The sequence below is a fragment of the Calypte anna genome, chromosome 3, assembly GCF_003957555.1.
Source record: "Calypte anna isolate BGI_N300 chromosome 3, bCalAnn1_v1.p, whole genome shotgun sequence".
Taxonomy (NCBI): Eukaryota; Metazoa; Chordata; class Aves; order Apodiformes; family Trochilidae; genus Calypte; species Calypte anna.
This window is the reverse complement of record NC_044246.1, coordinates 39,218,302-39,244,789: the sequence shown is the minus strand read 5'-3', so window position 1 is coordinate 39,244,789 and position 26,488 is coordinate 39,218,302. Positions and strand designations below refer to the sequence as shown.

The 26,488-nt window shown below is 37.9% G+C and overlaps 1 protein-coding gene across 7 annotated transcripts in view; it reads right to left on the bottom strand.

Annotated features, from left to right (window-relative positions):
* EHBP1 (EH domain binding protein 1) overlaps window positions 1-26,488 on the bottom strand; it is a 221,909-nt gene that overhangs the window by 147,183 nt on the left and 48,238 nt on the right. For all 7 annotated transcript variants that reach the window (XM_030448584.1, XM_030448583.1, XM_030448582.1 and 4 more), the window contains one exon: window positions 20,638-20,691. In XM_030448584.1, coding sequence (XP_030304444.1) covers window positions 20,638-20,691 — 54 coding nt within the window. The remainder of the gene's footprint in view (window positions 1-20,637; window positions 20,692-26,488) is intronic.

The following is a 26,488-nucleotide window of genomic DNA, read 5'->3' as shown; positions in this document are numbered from 1 at the left end:
ACTACAGAGAAATTATTGGACCTGTAGGTGCTCGTCTCTCCTTCCCTCTTTTTCTCTCTCTCTTCTTCCCTCTCCCTGTATTTCCCAGGTACTACCCTGGAGGACACATTGCAAGACCACCCTAACTCTTGCAGTTCTGTAGCAATGATACCAATAACAAAATTGTCTTTGGAAGAGTTGGCTCTTTAAGAAAGTCTTCAGACAAACAGTCCTCTTGCCCGTGCCACTTCATTACTGTGTCTTTTATGCAAGCCTGCAGCTCAGTATCAGGAACAAAAACTCAGTGAGACAACTTTAATATGCAAATCTACTCCAGGTAGTCTCCAGGATATATCTAAGAGCCATATGGTCTGCAAGTGATGGTTCCTGCATGCCATTCAATGCTCTACAGAGCAAAGGAAGAAAAAACAGAACAGAAAAAAAAAAAACCAAAAAAAAAACCAACCCAAAACCTGAATCAGTGGACCCAGCCAATGCCGTACATGTAATTTGAATCTGATGTTTGCGGGAAGAAGTAGGGGGCAAAGGGTAGGTATATAACCAGGGTAAAAGGAAGGTAGCTGCAAATTAAGATCTGTGTGAAGCTGGGATATGGGCATGCTCACGCATGTAAGACATCTCAGCTGTCACACCCTATGCACACACAAAGGTGAGAATGGTATGGGGCAGGTGCAGCTACTTATTTTTTATATAGATATATTTATAAACCTAATCTACATTTTACAGCAAGGACAAATGCAAAGCATTTCCAAAAGCAGCTGTGCAATAAACATAAGCCTCAACTTTTTAGAAATCCAACCATACCTCCAAATTTGTTTCAATCAGGGAAAATGCTAAATGGATTTCTTCAAACTTCGCACTTAAAGCATAATTTACCTCAAGGCTGACAAGCATTAAAAAATTCCAGTCCAATGGATGATTTTATTTATTTTTTTTAAAGCTGCAATAGCCTGAAAACAGGGGCTTGTAATGAAGCTGCCCCATCAACCATAACCACACTGTCACTAGAGCAACACAATCATATTGCCTGTGCAAAGAAGCAATGCATTTAACATTTTCTTCACTGTGTATTATCTACTAACTGAGTTTGTCACAGAGATATGTGGCAGCTCCCTGCATTACTTATGAATATATGGTAAGGCATACAAGCAGCCATCCATGCCTGCTTCAGCACAGGTTTGCCATCTTATATTTTGGCAAAAAACTTAAAAAAAAAAAATCTTCCCTTCTCTTATCTTAGGTTTCTGTTAAATGTTATTACTATCAAGAAATAGAAGTCACAGGAAAAGATCTCAGATCTCCCCACTGCTATTCACTATTACTAATGCACATTACATGTTCAATTCTCCCTTGCTGCTTCTATGAAAAAGCTCTTGTCAAAAACAGATTTCATTTTTTTTCTGTGTATGCACAAATTAGTTATGGATGATTAACAAAGCATTCATTCTTTTATTTGCTTTGGCTGAGACTTGATCTGTGTTACATTTATGTGAGGGAAGCACTTCATTTTATGTTGATTAAATACCAAACACTGTACTGTTGATAAAAAGAGTTGTGTTCAGGGCTGCTTATTATACTGACAAAAGGTGCATGTTCTTGGGCTAACATTTTCTTAAACAAGTTTTTCCAGAATTTTAATTGCAAAAAACTTGATACGCCTTTTTTTTTTTTCTTCTTTTTTTTCTTTTCTTTTTTTTTTTCCCTCCTCACCAGGCACTGGGGGCTGCAAGAGCTTTATGTCCCAAAGCAATTTGCTGCAGTCTTAACTAATGGCAGTAATTACTGCATAGTAAATATAATAAAAAGGAATTTTCAAATTCTGCCCCACAATTCGATTTCTTTAAACAGCCCCCTTTAAGGCACATAACTAGCACTACAAAATTTATCCAAAAAACAGCTGTAAATCTAGGTAGGACAAGCAGTGAGTCATAACTGTTATTCTTCTCTTATTACATGAAAAAATATAATGAAAAGGTATTGGTGAAAAGGAAACCTAAACCCAGCTGTAACTAACATTTTTGCCCTGATCAAGTGTTACTGACTCCAGCTATCACAGGATAACAGGTTGGCAAAACCTTTTTTCTAAGGTCCATAAATTCTTCATATCCATTAAACACGGTGATACAGCAACACCAAAAAGGATGCACTTTGGTTCAGGAAGGTATTTAAGAACCTGCCTAACTTCAAGCATAAGATCTACTTGTAATGAAATCAAGTTAAAGAAAGACATGTGATTAAGCACCTTGTTAAATCTGGGAACAAATGATTAGCCCTTATAAAACAAGAGATTCTATCTCAGGGTTTACAGCACATGAAAACAAACACATGCACACACACACACACACATGTAGAGTATTATCCATACTTCTGCAAGAGGGGATTTATTTTTAGTTTAACTACACAGCAGTTAAGTGCAGCTCTCACTCAGGTTAGGAGGAGGTCTGGCCACAAAGACTTCTAAGCTATAAATGTCATCCAGGCAACATCATTTCATTCTTTTCTGAACTTCCAACAAAGATGGATGGTATAGCACCTTATTAAAACCTCTGATAATTTCTCTGTCACAAAACTAAGTCTATTAAGTATCTTTCTTAAACATCAATCAAACTGAAGCATGAACTTAGGGTTTTCATCTTCCTACCAAGGGGAGAGAATTCCATCAAAATGTGAGGCAGGAAACAGCTCAAATCAAGAGAAATGCAGTGTGAGATGGATTTAGAAAGGAAGCCTAGAGATCCACGTAGAAGATGATTTCTTAGTGCACCCCTGAAATACCACAGTGCTGTATGAGAGGACAGCAGGAGAGAAGTCAGAAAGTTTTGCTTCAAGCAGGCTACTCTGAGCATTACGTCTGTGCTCCCCAGGAAGGGACTTGGCTGTTAGCTGGCAGCTGTTTGAAGCACCAAGACCCATTTAGAGGAAAGTCTGTTTATCACGGTTCCATTACAGGTATGAGGACAAAAAAGGGTCAGTGAAGGCAACCAGGCCCATCTGGAGCAGCTGTGCTGCAGTGGAACCCGTGAGCTCCTGCAAAGCATGACCAGACAAGGGCTCCCAGAAAGAAACACACATTTCTCATCAGCCTGTCCAGAGCAGAGGCACAAGATAACAATTCCTACATCATGCTCCAGCCTTATGAAATGGAGTCTGACTACTAAATCACCTCCTTCCAGCATCCTAATTTTCAAGTCACATGCTTCTCTCTTGCACCAGCCCTGGCACTTCACTGGCCCTTCTTTTCACAACCTGGTTCCTCTCACTAATCCAGCAGAAAACTCATCCAGACAAAAAACCCACAACACAAATGTTTTCAACTAGGTCAGGGAGATAATTGCGCTCTCCAAAGGCCAGGTGAATACTAGTGGTTACGCACTGAAGAAGCAATATTACAAAGTGGGGAGCAGAGCAGAAGGAGCAAAAAACCACCCAATTAGACAGAGGCAAAATGAGGTTCAGTCATTCCACGACTGCATTTTTAGGCTCCCCAATATTTTATGGATACTTCATCTTCCAGTTCGGCTCCCCCTCCTTGCAGACAGCAGATGACCAAAGTGAAACAAAGATAATTTTTCATAAGGTTCCCCAAAATGATTTTTTTTCTTTTCTTTTTTTTTTTTTTTTTTTTTTTTTTCCTTGAGGTCATGTAAGAGCACAGAAAAGGACAAATCAATAAATGCTCACATGCACTTGCTTGTCTCTATTTCCACTCTCTGGAATGAGGCCAGAGACATCTAAGTAGTGCACTCTGTTCTCTTCCACTCCCTCTCAGAAACTGCGGACTCTTTCTCCTCTGCAGCCAATTTCCTTCTCCATCTCTGTCTGGGCCCGAGTTTCAACTACTACAAAACAATGTTCCCCTTTTTCTCTCCTGGGCCCATTCTCCATGCATCTACACAAGGCTTGCTGAGCCCTCCCAAATCTTTAAGGCTTTCTGTTTACAGATCAAGGATGAAAACCTGTTCTCTCTTCTTCAATTCTAGGAAAATTCCACTCCCTCCCCATTTTGCATATGAACTTGGCTGCACTCATTTTCTTAAGGTTCAGCTGCTCCACAGTCGTAAGGAGCTGCTGCTCCTCAAGTTATTAGTACATTAGCCTTAAACAAATATACCTGGTCCAATTGTATAGCTCCCTCCAAAAATACAGAAATATTTCATGGCACTGAGTCTCCCTAATCTAAGCCTGAAACTTGAAACTGGACACTGACAAGTCGAACAGCAAGTACATCTCATATTATACAGCTTCCCATTTCTTTTTATTATCTGCATATATTATTATTAAACTTGCACAAATTATAATTCACAAAAATATGTGTTACAAAATAAATATCCATTTCAAAGAACCAGTTTCTATAAATTTTTTAAAAATGTTATTCTCCATGTTCCAGCTACATCATGAGGATTCCTGGGGCGTTACAAGCACTGTCAACCTTTATTTCTAAGGCTTGCCTAGAACTAAGTTCACAGGTGTGCAAGAAGGCAAAGATGTTGCTAATGATTTACTTATTAACATACCATGTTGCTGTCTGAAAAAAAAAAACCAACAATAAAACAGCCTCCCTAATGGGAGTATTTTGTTTTCTACTTCTTCGCTACAAAGTTAACCTAATTTATGGAGCTGAAGAATATCTCAGTGTTAAATAACTAAATATTTTATCCATCCATATTTAAAATATTCCGCAATAAAAGGAAATTAAAATTAAAATGAAAAAAAGAAACAAACCAAACAGACAATCTCGCAAATAGTGTAACATAAAAACACTTGTGAGAAGTCCACATTAATCAACTTTCAGAAAGCAGTGCTTCAGTCCTAGGTAGTTAGCAATAGCACTCGAATAATATTATGGGGAGCCTGATGCTTTGGCAAAACTGGAGCAGGAAAAAACGAAACTAAAAGGCATATTGTACATGTGACCTACGGGACTTGGATTATTACCTCTAAGCTTATTAAGAGTAAAAGCTGTCAGTCGGACCACCCCACAACAAGGGAGGAAAACTAAGATTACTCAGCAGCAAAAGGAATAAAAAGGAGATGCATATTCTCAGAACGGGCGAAGGCAGAGAGTGAACCACAGACCTGCTTCAGCTATCTCGAGTGGTAATTGGCTCACAAGAGCGACTACCACGTTAAGGCATTACCATTATCTAGCTCACATAACTGGAAATTCACGCTCTGTTCTTTAAATTGGCTTAACCAGCAGCATCTGCAGCACTTTAATTAATTACAGCAATTGGCATACCTTAAAAGTAGATGCACAGATCTGAAATGATAATGCCCTGTGAGTAATAATTGTAAGCCAACATTAAACCAGATCTATCCTAAACAAAACCAAGGGTGCACTGTTGTGCTTCAACTGAACAGAAAACAAGCTTCAATGTAGTAATTATTATTGTCTGTGCATACTACAATTCCGATGTGACACTTCACATTCAAATAGCTTGGGAATGCAGAAGCTCACAACATGCACAATAAAAATCTGCTCAGGTTTGATGCTGTACAGTCAAAATTCAGCCGGGCACTTAAACCTGTGTTTTCTTCAAAAGATACACTTGAAGTTAAAATTGCAACAGAGACTGATTACCACTCTTTATTTTTAGCACACTCCTTATAAAGAAATATAAAAGCCAGATACCACAGTACAGCGCAGTACAAAGTTTTCTTGACAGTCATTAGCTTCGCCTCAGTAAAAAATCCACAGCCACTGTACACAAAAATATTTTTGCCTGATAATTTTAGCTCTAAATACAGTAGAATTACTTGAGGAAAAAAAAAAAAAAAAGGAGCTAAAATACCCTTTTGCTCTTTTCATGTGAAGCAATGCAAAATATTTACTTAAAAGAAAATACTTTTAAAAGGTTGACATTGAAATCCATGTACACATCCTGCACACATTTAAAAGCTGTTCTTTAACAAACTTCATACCATTTCCAGCTAGAATGCAAAACAACACTATCAAGATTTGTTGTGACTTGCTTCTGTACAATTTCTGTTTTAAAGAGAGATTTTTATGTTTGTTTAATTACTACCACGCTGCAAAACAGGACGCAAGAATCTTAACCAAGTGTCTCACATGTAATGGAAGTTTAAACAAACACACACTTAGATAGCTCACTGTTACTAAGTTGATCATATCTAAACCTCAACTTCACACATCATTCAGGGGTAAAAATTTCTGGTGTAAAGACTATTACCAAACCAAATTTGAACTCCTCACTTACCAGACAAGTTTTATCTTTCATAGCAGTGTGAAAAATGAAACGTATCTTTCTTGATTGTAGTAAACACATAGTAGTTTTGAACATATTTTTTAAAAATAAACAAAAACAACAACAAAAACAACCCACAGCCATAGACTCAAGTAAGGGATAAATGGTTTTAAATTGCAAAAACTTTGACCAGCTAATGCAGACAGATGCTGCTTTAGTGTAATTTTGTCCAACACCCATTTTCTGACAGCATGCCTGCTTACAGTGCAACATACAGGACGAGGAGCCAGAACATCAGCAAAGAAGCGAGTGCAAGCCTGAACAGCTAAAATACAAAGGTGGATGCAGCAGCAAAAAACAGAAATAGCAATCTGATACAGCAGCTTACACCAAAGAGACATGCAAAAGGCAGTCAGAGGAGAAAAATACCTTTTTTAAAGCAGCAAAACTCTGGTAATGGTGCATATATATTCTGTGAATATTGTGTTTGGGCTGGGCTGACAGAAGTGAAGCCCATAGCCTATGCTTTCTAAAATTAAAGACAGTCATATGCATACATTGTGGACATGAAATTATCTTGCTGGTATGTGTAATTTTACAATGTGAATATCTGCACTCAGATATACTCTTTAACATGTTTATCTAGAGTGCAAAGGAAATAAACAGCACACAAATAAACAGCTGCACACTCAATGTAATCACATTCAGCTCTTGAGTATCCACTTACAAATATTAATCTAGAAACTACATGTGCTACTAAGGCACTAGCCTCCAAGAAGAATAGAAAATAAAAATTCTTATCTAACACTGATATTTATTCCACATAGACACTCATTTCTGATGGAGAGGGATCACAAGTGCACAATTCAAGTTATTTGTTGACTACTATCACAAAATGCTACGATATAAAGGTTGGAAGGATTAACACAAAAGGTCCCACTCCAAGACAAATGTCTCCTTCATAGTTCAGTTCACAGCCATCATGACTGCTCAGTCAGGCCTATGATTCTGAAATGCTGGGTATATACCTGCTAACTAAACACACCAAAGACTTTGAAAATCTCTTGTTGATACTGGCATATTTTTAGAGGAGATTTTAATTACCACCGTGCCGAAAGAGACTTTTTAAACACAGGAAGATCACCAAATAGTTTCTGCTTCAAATCTCAGAGCCATCTGAACAAACTTCTACGGAGGAATCATAAATTTGCCAGGCTGCCAGGGTTTGCACTCAAGTCCTTCCCTTCTCCCCCTTCAGTCTCTCACATTTCCCAAGCAAAAAAAAAAAAAAAAAAAAGCAAGATATGCAACAAACGCCCCTATTTTAAGCATTTCATATTTGCAAAAACCTAACACAGTTTAGTTGTATACTTATATGGAGGCCACTTTTTAAAATAAATAAGAGAAATTAATTCATTAATATATACTAAAACATGTTGAGCTTTGTGTAACATTAAAAGTACATGGTGATTTTCAAACCAGCCATGAGTACTATGGGAATCGTATTTCAAAATATATATTTGGATTTAAATACCCTTATCTAATAATTATGCTGTTTCACACATTTGTAAATTTCAGAAACTATCTAGGCTGTATTTATCTTATCCCAATTCCATTTTCTCAAGATACTGAACCTTTTGCTTTCAGTAACAATCTTACAGTGTGAAATACTGTGATTTCTAAAGCAGACAGGACTGAACAGGGTATTTTATCCTTACTAGGATGGTAATTTTTCTACTCCCTCTACTGGCATACTTTAAAAGCAAGGAAAGAAACACCTGAAGGGCATTCCAGCTTGGAAAACATAATGAGAAAATATTTTTTGTAACCTCAAAATAATTATTTACTACTTGGCAAAACATTAGTCTCAAATTCTGGGGATTTTGAAGCCATTAGAAATTTTTTGGCAGATTTGTAAACTGTAAAAATTAACTAAGCAACCCAAAATAAATATCTCAGATCACTTTGTATTAAAATGCTATCAAGCAGCCCCATCATCTGTCACTGCTCTGATCAAAACAGATCACTCCCCAAACCATGGCTAGTAAAAGGTCCTAAGAGTGATCTATGGAATATAGCTGTACACAATCACCCCAGGTCTACTGAAATGAGCAAAAACATCCAGAGCTTAACGAGTTGCTGCTCAAATGTTGGACAGTGCTCCGTGAACCATTTTATATTAAAATTGGATAGTTCTAAACATCACACATACAAGAAGTATTGTTTGACATAGTGCCATTTTGATGATAAATTGCAATCTACAGCTCAAATAATTCTACCCAGGGATTAACATTTCAGAGGCTGAGCCAGAGATTATGTGTGTGGATCTTGAATTTCATCATCTCCCTTCGGCACAATAGCTTATTCTTCCTTTTTTCATCTATTCTCTCATGAAGGGTCAGGAAAGCTTAGCCTTGCTGTTTCATTCATTTCATCTCTACATTAACCAGATACCTTGCAGTCTTTAGTTCTTACGTGTTATTCCATTACAAATACTACAGCTACGCTGTGCTATGCTATGGCTAATGAGGTATGTACCAAATCAAAGGGTGCCATCAAGTGGTTGTAGCACACTAACAGCATTATGCAAAGTTAAGTGTTCTGCAAGGGGGTTCACCAGGACACACTACGAAGGGTGGATTACATTCTGCCATAATTTAAAGCTTTTTAGAAAAAGTTTAGATGCTGAGAGACAGTGGTCCCATAGAATTTCACTTCCTTCCTTTCAAATTCTAAGGCTCGGCCCAACAGCCAGCACCACCAGCCAGGAGCCATCCCATCCCTCACTGTATGGGTCAGGAGGCTCCAGGGCTTGTTTCAGCCATTCTCTGCTCAGCTGCTCATCACTGTGAAGCAGAGGACAAGCTAAGAACAGCCTAAATAACCTCTGCAAAAGTCTCCCAGATAGCACTGGGACAAGAAGGGTGCTGGACGGTGTGGGTTTCACAAAAGATGGGGACAATAAATACAATGACTTGTGCTACCACATCAAGTTTCAAATCTGTGTTACAGACTACTTGCTAATCCATACTCATACTGAGATGGAAGATGATGTGAGACCTCTGCCCCTGCAATGACACTGATGAGTATCTTCAGCATTACTCAAAAATTTGAAATCAAGATGACTTGATAGACTGTGTTGACCTTAGCAGCTGGCCTTTCCAGCTTAAATACTCCATAGCCTCCTTCTGTTAATGCAGAAAGAGGTTAGCCATTAAAATTGCTCACACTCTCCCTCATAACTGAGTTCATGCTTCCCATGTTCCCCTCAGTAGGTGAGCCAAATTCCCAGTTCTGTAATACAAACCTCCACAGGAAACCTGAACACAAGCTTCTGAAGACTGACCTAGAGGTAGGAATTATCAAGAACCAACTGAAAAGATGCTAAGCCACTTCCTGAAGTATTACACAATACATACGAGTTACAGAAATAAATATTTTTTTAAAAAATGAAAAAAAGGAAAAAGAAAAAAAAAAAGGGGAAAAGGGAAAAAAAAATTGCTTCATGAAGCAGCAGAGGGCTGCTTCATCTAAAGGGATGGAGAGGCATCGATGATGGAGTAGCCTGCATTAAAGCCAGACCTATCTTACCAAGCCCAGGTGAAACCCCAGATCTTAAATATCCTTTGAGATAATACCCTTACTCAACAGTATCCACTTTAGTTATCTATTCAGTCTATTTCATACCTCAAATACTTCCTAATAAATGAGTTTCTTTAGTTATAATATATAATTAAAGTTATATAATATGAATTAGGGCTAATTATGGGGAAGAGTTATACAGATGATTCATGGAACAACAATCACATAAACTTTATACTAATTCTTTGCTGACAGATGTTGGGGTTATTTTCCAAATACTTAATTTTTGTCCTTTCATTGACAAATATATAGACAAAATCCACCCCTATGCCCCCTAACTTGCCACACTCCTTGTGGCTGCTTCTGGAAGCACCCACCTGATACCTCTGTCATGCAGGGGTTTGGCACTTACTGGACCTATTTCTTCAGAAGCATTTTCCTCACTCTTACTCCACTTTGGCCCAGTTATAGCTCAGTCTCTCTGCTCCTGTTTTCCCTGCTGCCCATGTAATATCTGCTATTTCTTGGGTCTTGCACTTCTATTTTCAGGGGAAGATATATTAAAGGACAGAGAATCCCAGAACAGTAAGGTTGGAAAAGAAACCTGAAGCAATAACCCAGGGCTGGTGAAAAGAGGCAGATTTTGCTGGCAACTGGTTTCTTTGTTTTTCTTAATTTACTAATCCCTTAAATGTGGAAAGCACTAAAAAATCTCTCATTCCAAGTAACTTCTCACTCTTAATGAGAAGAGATGCAAATGGAATAATTTTCATTTCAGGGATCTATTTTACAGACAAAATAAAGAGAGAGAATTGTTAATGTAATTTTCAACATTACTTCTGATTTGCTAAAGATTGTATGTGTTCTTTGATTTTTGTGCTGTACCTTCCTGGAACTGGTGACTATTTTGTAGTGGGTATTTTACTTTAAGGAGTAAAGTTTTAAAGAGTTTCCCACATCTTATCCCTTGCTAAGCAGAAAGTTCTTAAGAGTAAAAATCACTAAAATCATGTGCAAAAACTAAAAAACTTTAAAGAAAAACTCTGAGAACTAGTGAGTTTGTTTCTTTATAGCAGGCAAAGCCCTCAAAACCAGACCTGGAAGTTTCTTATTTCAGACAGTGGAACACAGGGCATTAAAATAAACTTATATAGCCTGGTGTCCATCATGCTCAGCATGCCATTCTGCCAACCTCCTACACTCCCAATAAGGACAGTCCAGTTATTTCTCAGCTCTGGTTTACAGAAAACATAACAGAAGCAGAAGCATTACTGTTTAACAGCACAGCATAAGACAAAACTGTATCATACTCAGGCTTTAAATTAATCATATTTGGCTTATTATTAGATTTTCTTCTTCAAGACACTGGAAAATAAGAATTATTGCTTAAGTATAGACTAGTGTGGTCGCAATAGCAATCTTAGAAAGCTTTGTGAGTTGCAGATTTTGTAGAAATTCAGTTTGTTCTTATATTTGTGGTATGCATCTACATGGAATCCCAGAAAATATTAAACAGGCACAAGATGTCATTCTATGTCACTTCATTAACACAATCTTTCCAGCCTAGTCTCAGGTTACCACCACACTTAAGCTAAACTAGAAAAAGTTCATTTATGCTGCCTGTCAAAATTCAAGAAGCGACCTGGCCCAAGTAAAGATAATGCAGAACAATGAGAAAGGAGAAAAACTTCATGTGAGAAAAGCAGCATGATGGTGCTGTATCAATTCAGAATGAAGAACATGCTAGGAGGGAAAAAAACCTGAATGAAATGGCATCAATTAAGTTATAGAGGTCAATTAATTTCCATTATATTAAACTCTATTAAGACAGCTAACAACCATAGATAAGAAGCTGAAGGCAATAGCACTCAGTGCTATTACACTGCCAGATGGTTTTCCTAATAACAAAGGTTTTCAGGAAGCCAGAACTCTCTATTTTTCTGTCAGCTGGCTACTGTTCTGTTGGTGGTCACTATTGTTAAATACCATGCTCTGACTTAAATTATGACTGCTTGCATGTACAATCCTATCCAGTTACTTAATGCAGAGCTACATTTTACACAGTAATGGATATTTTAATTCTTTTTTTGACACGTATTTCTGTACCCTGAGCACATGCAAGTGCAAGGTATTATCTCAAATCAACCAACATTCAATTGGACTCCCAGATTATCTGCCTTTGAAGGTGACTTCTGTCAAAAATATTTTTCAGTCAACGCACTGCCATTTTTTCCATTTTCCACTCTGAATATTTTGTACTACATGGCTGCAACATACGCTGTTTGAACACCACACAGCTACCAGGTCAAAAATGAGATTTATCCATCATAATGTTGCCCCAGACAGTGGCATTTTACATAATGATATTCCAAACTGCATCAAGAGCAAACACATATCCGTGACTGTATGCAAATGTAAAAAACACACTCAGACACATAAAACTAGAAAAAAAGTGGCAAGATGAACAAGCTTAAAAGCAAATACTTTTCTATTAAAAGGCAAGTTGTTCAGCTCAGCTTATGCCTAGAGTATGATTAGAACCCCACTGTAAAACAATTACCAAGACACTCTTCTGTATTTGATGTCTGAAAGAGAAACGACCTCATGCAGACTCTGTCTCTTATGTGCACAGGCAAGCGTATTTTACTGCTGATTTTCTATGAATAAACATAGAAACTGAAACACACTGCTGGTTTTAAACATGTTTAATGTAGTATTAGGTTTGTTTCCAAAGCTATCTGCCTTGTTTATCAGCTTCCTCCCTCCAGCTGGCAAAGAATACCACTGCTAGCAACTCTGATCAGCTGTCTTGCACAGGACATTCGTCTGTAGGAGACACGTTCTTCTAGTAGGAAATAACCCTCCCCAAAATCTGAACAAAATGTTTCTGGTAATTTAGAAAACAGTTGTATTTTACTACTGTGCATCAATAATAACCATTTCAACTCCGGTAATTCTGTGAAATCACATGCCACCAAACTGGTTCTTCTGTAAATATTACAGTATACAGCACTTTGTGAGATTAAAAAGATGGAGCCAAATACCCAGGATGTTCTGCCCAATGCCCAGCAGCCTGCTGTCTCCATGTTCCCTTTGCAAGATCCTTCTGTGTAATTGTAGCATAAGTATCAGGAAATAAGATGTTTCATGTTATAGAAAATTTTAAATTTAAATGGTGTAATAAAACTGCTGTATCACTCGCCAAATTATACTTGATACAGATCCACTTAGTGCAGTTATTAATACAGCATCAGACACAGCACTATTTAAAGGCTAGTCTAGACACTGCATTTTATTTGAGAAATAAAGATCAAATACTAACAAAAATTTTCATAACTATTTCTAAAAAAATCACAGTAGAGAAGAGTTGGATGGGATTGCATTTCATCCTCATATTACTTCATATTTTACTGATTCAAGATAAATAAAGTATTAGAAGTGTAAAAACTTAACTAGATATTAAAAGTTCTTTCAACATTTCATCAAAAATTCCCATTCAGATAAGATTTTTGCCATCTCACAGCTCTGATTTAATAGATTATTACATAATAATGATAAAAAGGATTAGTGGTGGCCCTAATTGCAGGTGATCTGGGCACAGACCTGTTTTGGTCAGAAGGAAAATGATCACTGCAGACTACATAGCAGTACAGCATGAGAAAACACCATCTGAAGCAAGCAGGAGGTTTTAGTTGGGAATACGGGGGGTGGGGTGAAGGTGGGGGGGTGGTGTTGTACAGGTCAGAATATAAATGAATTGACAGAGCTGTTCAGAAAAGTCTACACAGCACTTATACCCTCACAATGCCTACCTCAAACCAGGACTGCTGGTACCTCCTCTCTCAGTGTGCTAGGACATATGGAGGGGAAAACACCCACGCCTCCCAAGTGGTCTTTTCAACCTTGCTCATGTAACACTTGGAATTACATATACCTGGAATAGAGGTGGTAACTCACTCATCCCTACAGCAGTTGGTGTAACATTTCTCCAGCAGAATTCAAGTATGCTGCTTCCATTATCTTTTGTCATTTAGGTTGGACAGTAGGAAAAAATTCTTTCCTGTGAGGGTGGTGGGACACTGGAACAGGTTGCCTAAGGAAGTTGTGGCTGCCCCCTCCCTGGAAGTGTTCAAGGCCAGGTTGGATGTTGAGCCTGGTCAAGTGGAAGGTGTCCCTGCCCATGCAAGGGGGTTGGAACAAGATGATCTTTAAAGTCCCTTCCAACCCAAACCATTCCATGATTTCAGAGAAGGTGCTTAATTTAAGGGGGTTGTTCAAGCAAGTGACCCCCACAGGGTGGGTGCAGACAGAAGAGACTCACCCACTGCCACCTACCCTAAAATGGGGTGGTTTGCTCTGTACACAGGCCTTACCCGCTCCCTCTCCTTACCAGAGCTGACACCCTGCCTCTGATCACACCTGCTTTTAAATTGCAAAGAAATGCCATCGTGATGCACAAAGGAAAACACAATGTGTTACTGAAAAAAAACCCCAAGAACACAGGATCAGGCCTCCTAGAAAGATTTCTTACCCTGTCTCCTTCAGAGCCAGAGCAGCCAATCAAGATGGCTATTTCCACAAGTTTTGCTCGAAAAACCTAATCTTGGTGATTTCTCAACTAGAACAAAGTGCTAAATATTTAATGTAAGCAAAAACTAAAAGTAAAACAAGTTTTCTGAGTCTCTATTACATTTAAAGCAGAGCAAGAGTGAGATGGCTGACAAAGCAGCATTTAATTCCTAGCTATATCTAGACCAGAATACCCAGCCTAATTTACACAGACAGACAGTCACAGTTCACATAATCACATACAGCAGAATATGACAGGGGAATTAAAGGACCAGGAAAGCATGTCTGAACTATGAGCTTCCTATTCTAAATGTATTAAATGCAGACATTTAATTCAGAAAAAGGCTAACCTGGTCGGTTCTTATTTTTAAGCCAAAAATTTATTTCAAGCAGAAAATACAAAACGAATGATAGAGCTTTTTTGATTACTTTTTCTTAAATAAAGCAAATAGCCAATTTAGACTTAAGCTCCCACATGCTACCAAGATGCACTAGAAGAGATAGCAAGATTTTGTAATAAATTCTGGTATAGCAACCAATCAGGAATTAAGGAATGATCTTATTCCATATTCCAATCTTTTTCCCCAGGTTCTTTCTGCTAACAATGTTTATTTCAGTTTGCTGTGCTATGCTGGCATTTGCCTCCTAACACTGATGTCCAGAAGCAGGTGAGAAGATTTGACATCTAGACTTAGGCTTTTACTCCGTGGCAAAGTAAAACTTGTGCCTGTGGAGTTAAGTGTCACAGCACTGCCATAATAGAAGAGAATTAAACATCCAGCATCAAAGTCTGAGTTTACCAAAATTATGGGCTAATTTACTGTTCAAATTCAAATGAGCTGCTATTTCTTGAAAAGCCTTGGTTGGAAAATGGCTTTTTCAGAGCTGAATCTAATAAAAACTTAACTTCTTGCTACTACCTCATTTTATTGTATCACATTTAAAAGCTATCACCATTAAGACTAAAACCACATTTCTACATCCCATCCACCTATCTATCTTCTTTTCCCACTTCACACTGTTTCTCACTTTTAGTTGAGATGCCATGCTATGGGCATGAGGAGAGAGAAACAGTCTCTCTAAACACGTGAATGATGTAACATGATTTAGGGCATGAAGTCACCTTTTTTTCTACTTTTTTTTTTTTTTTTTTTTTTTAAGGGAAGGGTTATAACAAAAACACCACTACAGATGCACTTGTAACAATAAAATTGACCTAGATTTGTAAAATGTTCTGTAATTTTCTTTATTTTCTTTCTAATGTTTTTTTCCTTTTGAGAGTTACCCCCATTTGAGCAGAGGCCACTTCAGAACTCTTTTTGAGTTAGCTGAAGCTACACAAGAGCAATAGAGAGAAGGAGAATAAAAGTCTCATTTTTCAGCCTAAACTAATTTTTTACAACTGTGTCTGTTGGCTAGCATGAACAGAAAACAGTGAAATCCTTATTTTGCTCAGCTCAGAAGCTTCATTGGACACATATTACTAGAGAAGCCACTTAGAATACCCTTATTGGTTAAGGTATTTTTTAAAAAATCAGTGGAAGCATGGCTGTTTCTCACAGAAGGATGTAAATCACTGTTCAAGTTGAAAGGTTGGCATGGTTTTCTTCATCATTACTCATTATCTTAATATTTTAAAAAGGGCACAATTAGAAACAGTAGTCTAAAATGGGACATCAAAACATTTTGGAAGTATGTCTGAAAAGGACAGATGGAAAACTGAATACAGTTTTCAAGATCTCAACATAAGAACAGCCTGGAAATTCAGAACACTGCTTTACCTGGGCAGGTGATGGTGTGCAGGCAGAGCTGGGCACTAGTAATCCCAGAGAGCATTAGCAGGGCAGGACTCTCACTGACTCAAAAAAGTCCTTAGAAAGAGAATGCTAATGATATGCAAGTACAATCAAGGGAAACAAAAGCCTGTGTGTAACCACTATCAAATAACTGTGGTTGATTAGTTAGAGGTGAGAAGAAAGGAGGGAGCCTCCAGCCACACAGAAAGCAGAATCTGTTCTCCATAGCTGTAATTGGTAAGACAAGAAATAAATTTTTCAATTTCATTTAGGAATGTAGGAGCAATCTGCCAACAAAGCTGTGACCAAAGAGGCAAATGGGATGGTCTGTTCTCAGTGGATGTTCTCATATGCTTTTCCATGCTTTAAGTATGCTAGGAGATAAAATTAAGTTTTCCCATCACTTCGGTTAACCTTTATTTTAGGCAAAATTCTTGTACATAAAGCTAGTGAAAGCTTCAACTTATTTTGGACAGACTGCAAGCCTGTACTCTTCCCTCTTGCTCCTTTCTTCTTCCATTAGCTTGATAGTCTGCAGAGATCAAGAAACATATCCCAAACTTGAGGTCAGACAAACTCAGTTCTTGGAGATGCATTCATTTCAAGGGTACTAAAACTTAGCAGCAGCTCTCCTCATGGCACTTCTGAAGGGATGCTCCAATGGTTGTCCCAGAACAAGCAACTTCAGCTGAAAACTGTTTTACTGCTAAAAGACGCTTTAGAAGCACCGACTGTTCTTTGACTTAAAGGAGAGATCATGGAAACCTCACAGGAAGTTTGATGGAGGCATTAATGCAGATTGTGAGTTTTCCCAGGTACCTCTAGAGCCACTCGTCATGAAGAAGCTCTTCTTTGAGCAGTGGTACACCAGAAACCCCAAGAATGCAATTCAGAATATAAATCAGAAGTTTCCCCTGAAAAAATTAACACTGAAAGTTGGAGCTGAGACAGTGAATGGAAGCAAGTGCAGAAACAGCACACGGTCAAACTACTGGTAGGAACAATGACAGATAAAAATCATGAGGGGAAGTGGCTTATATTTTTTAATGGAATACAGCTGTCCTTGTTCTCTAAACTGAATAGATAAAATAATGGCAATCTGTAAGATTTTGAAATCCTATTACCTCTGCCCAGATGGGTAAGTCTTATTCTTAGCTATGAATTTCTTGCTCTCCAACTCGCAACAGCCAATCTGAACATCTGATATTATTATTCAGAAGAGCACAAAGCTCAAGACAACTCCAAGAACTGCCTCATGAAGCAAAAACCAGATAATCAAATACAAGAGTGTGGAAAGATGAAGTCTTACAAAAAACACAGCTGTGGAGAAAGAGGCTGATGGAAAATTAATAACAACATTTAAATATTAAGAAACTGCACTATGATAGCATTATTTCTGGATTAGACATATAATAGATTACAAATGTTCACTTCTTGGAATAAAAATACAGAGTGAAAGACTAAAAATACAGTTATACAAAAATAATCCTACGATAACCACAGTAAGGGATCACTAAATATGTGTACTTGTAAAATTAAAAAACAAAACAACACAACAACAACAATTAAAAAAGCCCAATCCCCTCCTCGCCTTCCCCCCAAAAACACAACCAAACAAAAAAAACTTGGTTTGTTTTCATTTACAGCATGGATTTTTCTTGTGCAAATCACCTCACTGCTACTTAAAAATTCCTCTGAAATCCAGAATAATCTTGTTTTGAATTCGGTAGTATCTGCCAAAAGCTAAGTATCTTTTAACTAATCTTTGCTGACCCAAACTGATGCATTACAAAATTATTTTGGAGATTGAATTTTAGCAATTTTTTAAAAGCTCAAAAGAAGTGTTTCTAGCAACATTCAGATTGTTTCATAATGAAAAAATGTCCATAAACTTTTCAGGCTTCAGTATTTTGAGTTCTGAGTGATGCTAACCAAAGAGGAGTGTAAACCCTGCAGCCTTTGACAGCAGAGAACAAACGTACTTGGGACAAAAAGGAGAAGCTTCCAAAGGACTGAAACTGTTCCCACACTTCTCAAAGGTTATCTATTCTTCCCAGGTTTCATGATACATTTTTTTAAATCCAGGAAAACCATATATTAAGCCTGAAATTGGTAAATGTTGACAATTTAGGGAAGGATGGAATCAACCTCATGTCTCTTAGGCTCCCAGATTTTTAACAAGCGGGTGTTTTGGGCTCTGAAATGTCACCCAGCCACTGGATCATTTATTTGCTCGGGCAGATGAACATATTTTCATCCACCACTAGGTGGGGCTGTTACTCTTGGAAAAGAGTTGCTCCGAATGTTCAAGTAGATTTGCTAAACCCCCTTTTTTGGGCAGCGTCTACAGCTTACAGCAGTGTTTCGTCTTTGGGGGACCAAAACCAAAAAACAAAACAAAAACAAAAACGCGAGATTGAAACCATCCATTTTTATAATTGCTTCAGTCTCCATTTTTGCAGTAAAGCCATTTATTAAATTATTTTTCTGAGGATAATATTTATATATCCCTTAATCCAAGTTGGCAGATCTTAGGGGATAAACTAATGGCATAACTAGGGTTGTAAAGAATAAGAGAGATGAAGTTTGCACATAACAAAAGATGACTCCATCTCTAATACATACTGTAACCATCTCCATCTGTTTCAGCAGAGGCCATGCTTTGAGAAAAACAGCAATCAAAGCAGCCTCCCACTTTGCAAGCCTTACTGCAGCAGAGAAGTTTTGAGGCAGAGAGCAAGAACAGCATGCAGCAGATGTAACTGCTGCCACCTTTCATATCAGATGATGACATGAAAAAAACCAAGGTGTTATAAAAGCAGGACATCAAGTCTACCCACTATAAAGTTCTGAAAAAAAAAAAATCTGCTGCAACGTCACAGGAAATCCAACTATGCCAAGAGGGGTTGGCTGAGAATTACACTTTTTTTATCCATTCCTTGTACAGTGACAGTCAGTGATGGAGACTTCCCTGATTAAAATAAACTGAGAAGGAAAAGGAAACTCCAGGAAACAGTAACTGTGTTTTGTGCTTTTAAGTCTCATAAATGAAAATAGAAACTTGACATTTAAAAACGAAAGTATAAATTAAGCTGTTTGTTTTCATCCCTTTTAACTGTTTATGTCACTGGCAATCAGGATAAACCTTGGCTTTGGACATTCAAATCACTTCTGATATTGACCAGAAAGAAAAAGCAGCATTTTAAGGCAAAAAAGATAATGTGCAAATTCCATTGCTTCCCCATACTTAAGTGCTGTATAGTACTATAAGAGCAGTATTTTTCTATTTAAAAACCAACATAAATAAAAATCAGACCATGCTACTGAAACACAGTCCATAATTAAAATATTTTATGAGAAAAAAATACACTTAATTGATACAACAGTTCTTTTAAATATATTTCAAAAAGAAGTTTCCTCTGGAAGGAAACTCCAGGTAAAGCAGCTCCTCCATTTTTAAAGCAGCCCCAGAACGGAAGCTGCAGCCAAATGCAGAGAAGGGAAAGGAAAAAACTACTTCATGAAGCACTTACTCTATACAATGCTAAACCCTGCTACTTGGCAAATAGTGTTATTAGTGCAGCCCTGAGGAGCTCAGCTCTCAGGAAGTTTTGGGAGCTCCTGACTCAAAGGAGTCAGAACTGCACAGGAGCCACCATCAGAAGTTTTCACTGTGTGCACAAGACAGCTCCTCCCCTATGCCCAGACAGATTGTGATTTGGGGGAGCGGGGGGCACATCAAGACTCTTGCTCTTCCCTTAGGTGACCATGGCTGGATCCACCTCTCCATCCTGCCTCGACTTCCTCACCAAAAAAATCACAGGTGATGAAATGTGCTCTTCACTAAAGAACAGCTTTCTAAACCAAGAAGGGTGCGTGGCCACTGGGGATGTGCAGATGTCATAACCCAGCTCTGACTTGTTCACTCCTCTGCTCATAGAAAAATAATGTCACAACCCATGGAACAGTGAGTCATAACTCGGCTCTGACTTGTTTTTACTTTGTTGCTCATAGCAAAATAATGTAAGGAGGACTGTTTACAGGGAAGGAATTTAAACAGTGTAGGTTTAGGCTAGATGTCAGGAGTATTTTTTCACTGAGAGGATTGTCAGGCATTGGAATGTCCTGCCCTGGACAGTGGCAGAGTCATCATCCTTGGAGGTATTTAAAAGGTGTTTGGACCTGGTCCTTAGGGACATGGTTTAGCAGTTAGCTTATGGTGTTGGTCAAAGGTTGGACTGGATGACCTTGGAGATCTCTATCAACATAAAACATTCTGTGATTCTGTGATTCTATATAGAACTACCCTCTCTTGTATTTAATTGTAACATAAGTAGGTGTTTTAATAAGCTTTTACTACTGCAGAGCAAGGCTTTAGTGAGGTTCAGCAGCTCAAATTTCACTCAAGCTTGGAGACCTCTTAATCCTTTAAATTATTATATCTTACACATATATATAAAAAATATAACAATATTCCAGCTTACATTCTCTATGACAAACGTCCATTCTTTGTCTTCAAACTCTTCAGCGTGGGGATCCTAGAAAAACAAACCAGATAACTTAAGTCTAAAAATAATCCAGAGTGCAAGAAATTGTAACTCAGCCAAGATTTTCATAGAGTCACAAATATTTTTACCCAATGGAGATAACAGAGGACAATATTTTAGCTAGGATGTAGGCTTCAACAGATGCCGATAAGATGATAAGCATGTGAAGATTTAATAGATTCCTACAGCAAAGACATGAGGTTGATTCTGATAAAGGCCTGTAATTCTACTTCCTTTCATCCAGGGGAATGAAAATAAAATTTAAAAAAAAATTAAAATGTCTTTAATTCTAAAGTTCTACCTCCTAAATAAACACAACAAATCTACATATTGCAAAGAACAGAGGAGGAAGCCACTGCTCTCAGCTGGCATGAGAAGGCATACACCTATAGCATCACGCCGCTCTCCTCGTGCCCAGACTCTGTGATCCAAAGTGTCAGCTTCAGCACTTCACTGCAAATTTCTTAAATATCTATTCTTACTTCACAGCATTTCTATTGCACCACACGTGAGGATCAGAAAACATTTTCACCAACAGGAAGGCAAATAACAATGAGTTCTGTATATTTAGCATTTGTTTCCAATTTAATGAGTTTACAGTCTGGTGGTGTGGTCTGTATTATTGTTGTCTGAAATGAAGATAACAGTGGATACATTAAGTAATCCCCTTCATGCCTCTACCAAGGATCCTACTTTTTAAAAGACTCCTTTATTAAAAGAATATATCCTTAATTAATCACCCAATCCTCGTTCTGAACAACTGCAAAATAACTTGTATTCCTCTTGCAAAACATCTTCTCATACTCGGAGAATGTGGCTTTAGGCTTTCTTTGGATATGAAGCCTAATTTTGCTATACTGTAATTTCATCCTACTATTTCTAGTTATAGGAAACCACTTAATTGCTGCTTTGCCTCTGATGTTTGCATGCTATAGATGCAAGTAGATAAATGTCACTTCCGCATAATCAGCATTTGCCATCATCAAATGAGACTCCTAAGCACCTGCAGAGTTTTTCTTAATTGGAGCACGCTCCTGATACTACACCAAGCACCGCATGAGTCCCATCTTGCTTCTGTAAATTGACAAAATGGATCAAGATATTTTACTTCTACTTTATCTCTATTATTACCATCCTTTCTTTCTTTGTAGACTGCTATAAGCCTCACATTCAGTCTTTTCAACTCGCCTTATCTTAGTCTTTGCTTTAACCATCCTTGTTACACTTAGCTTTGCCCCCAAGTCAGACACACAGTGAGGAGAGGTACTGTATTGCAGTGATTCTTTTAACTAGTTCTCATCAAATACACAAGAGATTTTGTAAGTGGCAAGCTTACAGTGTTAATAGACAGCAGAAGCAATTATTTATTTCTTTTCCAGCACACAAAGAACTTGGAAACCTCCTCTTTGAATTAACTACAGTAGCACTTCCTGTTACTGTAAAGGAACTCATCCATAAGAGGATCTCAGCGTATCTCCTCCAGTGCAGTATCTCCTCCTTCCTACAAAATCCAGCAAAGTGGGTTCACTACTCTGCAGTCCCCCCCATAGAACACTGATCCTCCTTGCAGAAGTCCTGCTGGGCACTGACATGCTTATAGAGGAAGTTCAACACCACATCATACTGCTAGCACCATCATTAGATGTATTTATCACACAACCACAGATGTCATCTACCAAATGCATTTTAAAATACATTAGTCCACAATGTAATGTATATTCAGTGAAAAAAAAAAAATCAAATGTTACTAGAAACATGTATTAAAACTGATTTTTTATCTTGAAATACTAATAAATTCATTTTAGAATCTTTTTTAAAATCAGAATAATTTAAATACTACAAATGAGTGTAAAACCATAAAGCACCATTATCCATAAAGATGGAAGAGCAAGTAGATACATACACGATTATACTGAGGTATCTCTATGTTCCAATTAATGTATGTGTAAAAATCAGATTATTTATTTATATGTCCATCACATTAATCTGATTTGTGGAATTCTGCATCATGTAAATAAAGTGCATCATAACTGTTGGTTTGAGGCATCCTATATAAATTCTAAAGATATTGTTTTTTCTAACAGAGCTATTCAATACTTGGAATTTTCAAGAGTTAACCTGAGGCAATTACCTTTGTATTTAATTGCTTCCTTTGATACAGTATAAAATGACATGATGAGATTTAATGGGATCATTAATCACTTTATGTTTTAATAAGCTACTCCATAATAAGTGACTAAACTCTTAAATATTTCACCCTGCTCAATATATTTCGTAACTCTCACAAAAGGTACTAATGCAAGCTTGAAGGTTTAGCTAAAATGGCTTGAGAAGACAGGGCCCAGTATTTTATCCCATGTAACAAACAAAATAATTGTCATTTACTTCATGAAAGGCAATAATCTATACAGAAAAACAAAGCTCTTCAACAATGGCAATGGAGCTGATACACACCTCTGAAGGCTACAGCATCAGGTGCTCTGTTGAGTATTTCTGATAATCTGACAGAGTCAAGTAATACTGTTTAATGAAAAGACTTTTTAACACTCAACATTTTAGCATGCACTGGGAAGCAAGTTGTGAACATTTTCAAAAATAAAAACAAACATGAGTGTATTACCCCCAAATACACTACTACCAACTACCCAGAATCAGATTTTAAAAAATTAATTAAAAGCTTCAAGGACTTGTCTATTGAAGAGCCTGATCAATAGTTTGAAGAGTATTAAATATAATAAAATATGGACACATTGCATATGTATAAAACATTCCAGATTAGAAGACAAATCCAGATTTTAAATTTAAAATATAAAGCCAATACACAGTTCTTGCCAGACTTAAAATGTCTTTAGAAACAGAAAGCCCTGAATAAGCTCATGCACGTAAGCCACAGCACTTCTTTACAACATTCAGGTAAGTGGTTTCACTCTTCTCACTAAAATGCTTTTATGAGAAGTCCAGGGAGAAGCATGCATAGTCTAGAAGCATACTAGGTAATTTACAACTTTATTATGTGTCAGCATTAACAGACACTTTTATGATTACAGCTACAAAACGGTTTCTATTGGAACCACCATTACACCCTTTGGGCTAATGTTTTGACATGTGGTCTCTATGAAAAATGCCTTTTCTACAAATCTGGCTAATCTTACGTATTACTTTAGATTTGAAGATTTATTTTTTTTTACCATTGAAGATGGTAAAAAAATGCTGTAACACAAACTTCCCTCACATGGCTAACCCATATTCTCCATTCATTTCTCACATAAAACTCAAGCAATGAATTTAGCACACTGAGGACTTTACAAAGTTGACCTTTTTGCATGAAAGCCCACTCTGATAACACAGCACACAAACCCTCGCCTCATCTGCAAGCAGATACAAGTAATCACTGGACAGCTGCAAATACCTAGAGACAAGAGCTAGACCTCGTACCCATCCTCCTTCCTGAAAGCAAATAATGAAAGTTACCTAAAATGCTCAAGAAACAAACTAACTGTCTTCAGTATTTTTCTCAGCCCGAAATGGCTTCATACCTTGCTGTAATGCAAAGGGAGTTGGCAAAAGCCATTTTTCTGATAATGCTCATTTTCTTGACCAACATACCACAGATGCAGAACTACACTCTATTCTACATTCGTTACGGTTTTACTTTGAACTGATAACTGTATTTGGACAAATGGCTTGAATAACTTGTTGTTCATCCTCATTTTCATAGAATCATAGAATGAGTAGGACTGGAAGGGGCCCTTAAGATCATCTAGCTTCACCCCTTCTGCATAGGCAGGGACACCTTCCACTAGACCAGGTTGCTCAAGGCCCCAGTCCAACCTGGCCTTGAACACTTCCAGGGAGGGGGCAGCCACAGCTTCCTTGCCAACCTATTCCAGTGTTTTACCAGCCTTACAGAAAAGATTTTTTCCTAATGTCTAACCAAAATTTTCCCTCTTCAAGTTTTAAACCATTTGCCCTTCTCCTTTTGCTACACACCTGTGTAAAATGCCCTACCCCAGCTTTATTGCATAAAAGCAAATCATCATTCTTCATATCAAGAGATGTACCCCATTTCCTGTTTCTCTTTCTGTATGCACTCACCTCTCAATATAAGACTCCTTCTTCAATCTCTTCAACTAATTTTTAGAGCCTTCCTTTTTTCCCCCTACCACTTTTGTTTTTGTTTCTTTTACAAAGATTACCTTACTGTTTTAAAAAAATAATTAATGCTCAATTGAGAAGCCAATAGCAGGGAAGAAAGCAAAGGACAGGACATCATCTTACAGTTCTCCCACAGCGAGACCCTTGGAGTTTCTTCAGCTCTCCTCTCAAGGTCAGTAGAGCACTCCCATTCATCAACAAAAATCTAGCCTGCTTTCCATTTTCCCAGTAACCCTGTCAACTACTTCCCTAGATACATGCTGGTCTCAAGCTCAGCCCTATAAACTTCTCTCTGCAATTCCACCCACCAGATTCTGTGACCCCACTTTGCCCATCCATGTACCAACTACCCCAAATCAGACAACTCTCTGGGTTTGGGCAAGGAAAGAGCCACAAGAAATGTGTCTTTCACATTTTTCTGTTCTCTCATGACTAGTTCATCATAAGCCCATCCAGCAAGGACCTTTGTCAAGGACTAGATCCTTTCTACAGTGTATAAGGTGGTCTCAGAAAACTGAAGTAACCCTTCTTCAGTAAGGTGAAGTTATTTCAGTATCTCATTTAATATCAGTGAAAGAAAGATGTCAGCAAATAAGGGACTGCTCCTTCTCTTCATCAGCAGCCAGTGGACAGGGGAGATCTTCAGACTGTTAGTTTCTTCCTTCCTTCTTTCCCCATGCCTCCTGCCTAAGCTTTCCTGGCTTTTGAAACCTGCCTTTCAATTAGATCACTTCATACCAGCCTTAATCTTCAGCCTTTCTTCTTGGGGAATAACTACTTAAGAACTGTCATACTGAATCAAGACCAAATGATGACAGGGTTTGTGATCTTCCTCTGCCAGTGACCTAGAGCAGATGCTCTGGGTACTCCAGCATCTGTCCTCAGCTTTTGTACTTGGCTATTTGAAGCTGAAGACTTAAAATCTGACCCAATTCTTGTTGCTTTCAATGCCATTTACAGAGGTCTGATTAGTCTAGAAAAATCACATACAACTCTGGTCGGCTTTTGTTAAGCTTTCTGTAAAGCCTCTGGACAAGAAAGGAAGCAAGGAGTGAAATTTATTTGTGGTCAATTTTTTTTTACAATCAGTCCCCACACTATGTAGTGGATATAGTTCACTGTGCAAGTGTGCTTGTTTTCCTGAGTGTATGATTTTTGCTTCTTACACACAACATCATTTTGTCTTGCCTACAGGGCTATTTTTTTTCCTCCTACAAAATATCCTCCATAGTGCTCAGTCAAGCCACTGGTCTCTCATGAACTGAAGCAAGCATGTTCTGAATGTGGATTTGTTCCTTTGTTCTGGGAAATGACCTTATCAAAGGGGTCTGGGGTGGTGGGTTTTTTCATTCCCTGAGACAATGTATTGGCTCTACTGCAGTGTTCCTGCTAGTGCATGGCCAGTTACCACACTATAATCAAAGCACATGGACTCAGGCTTTCAAGAAAGACGAGACAGGATTTATTCTGAGATATTCTGGGGCAAGAAGATATTCAACAATACAAGCCTCCTTTTATAATCTATTTTATGTTTAATTTATTCATAACTAATTTTTGAGTGTGCTTCCAGGCTGTGCCTTTAAATATGGCTTGCTTTCAAACTTTGGAATGCAGAGTTGGTAATCTTCCCTGT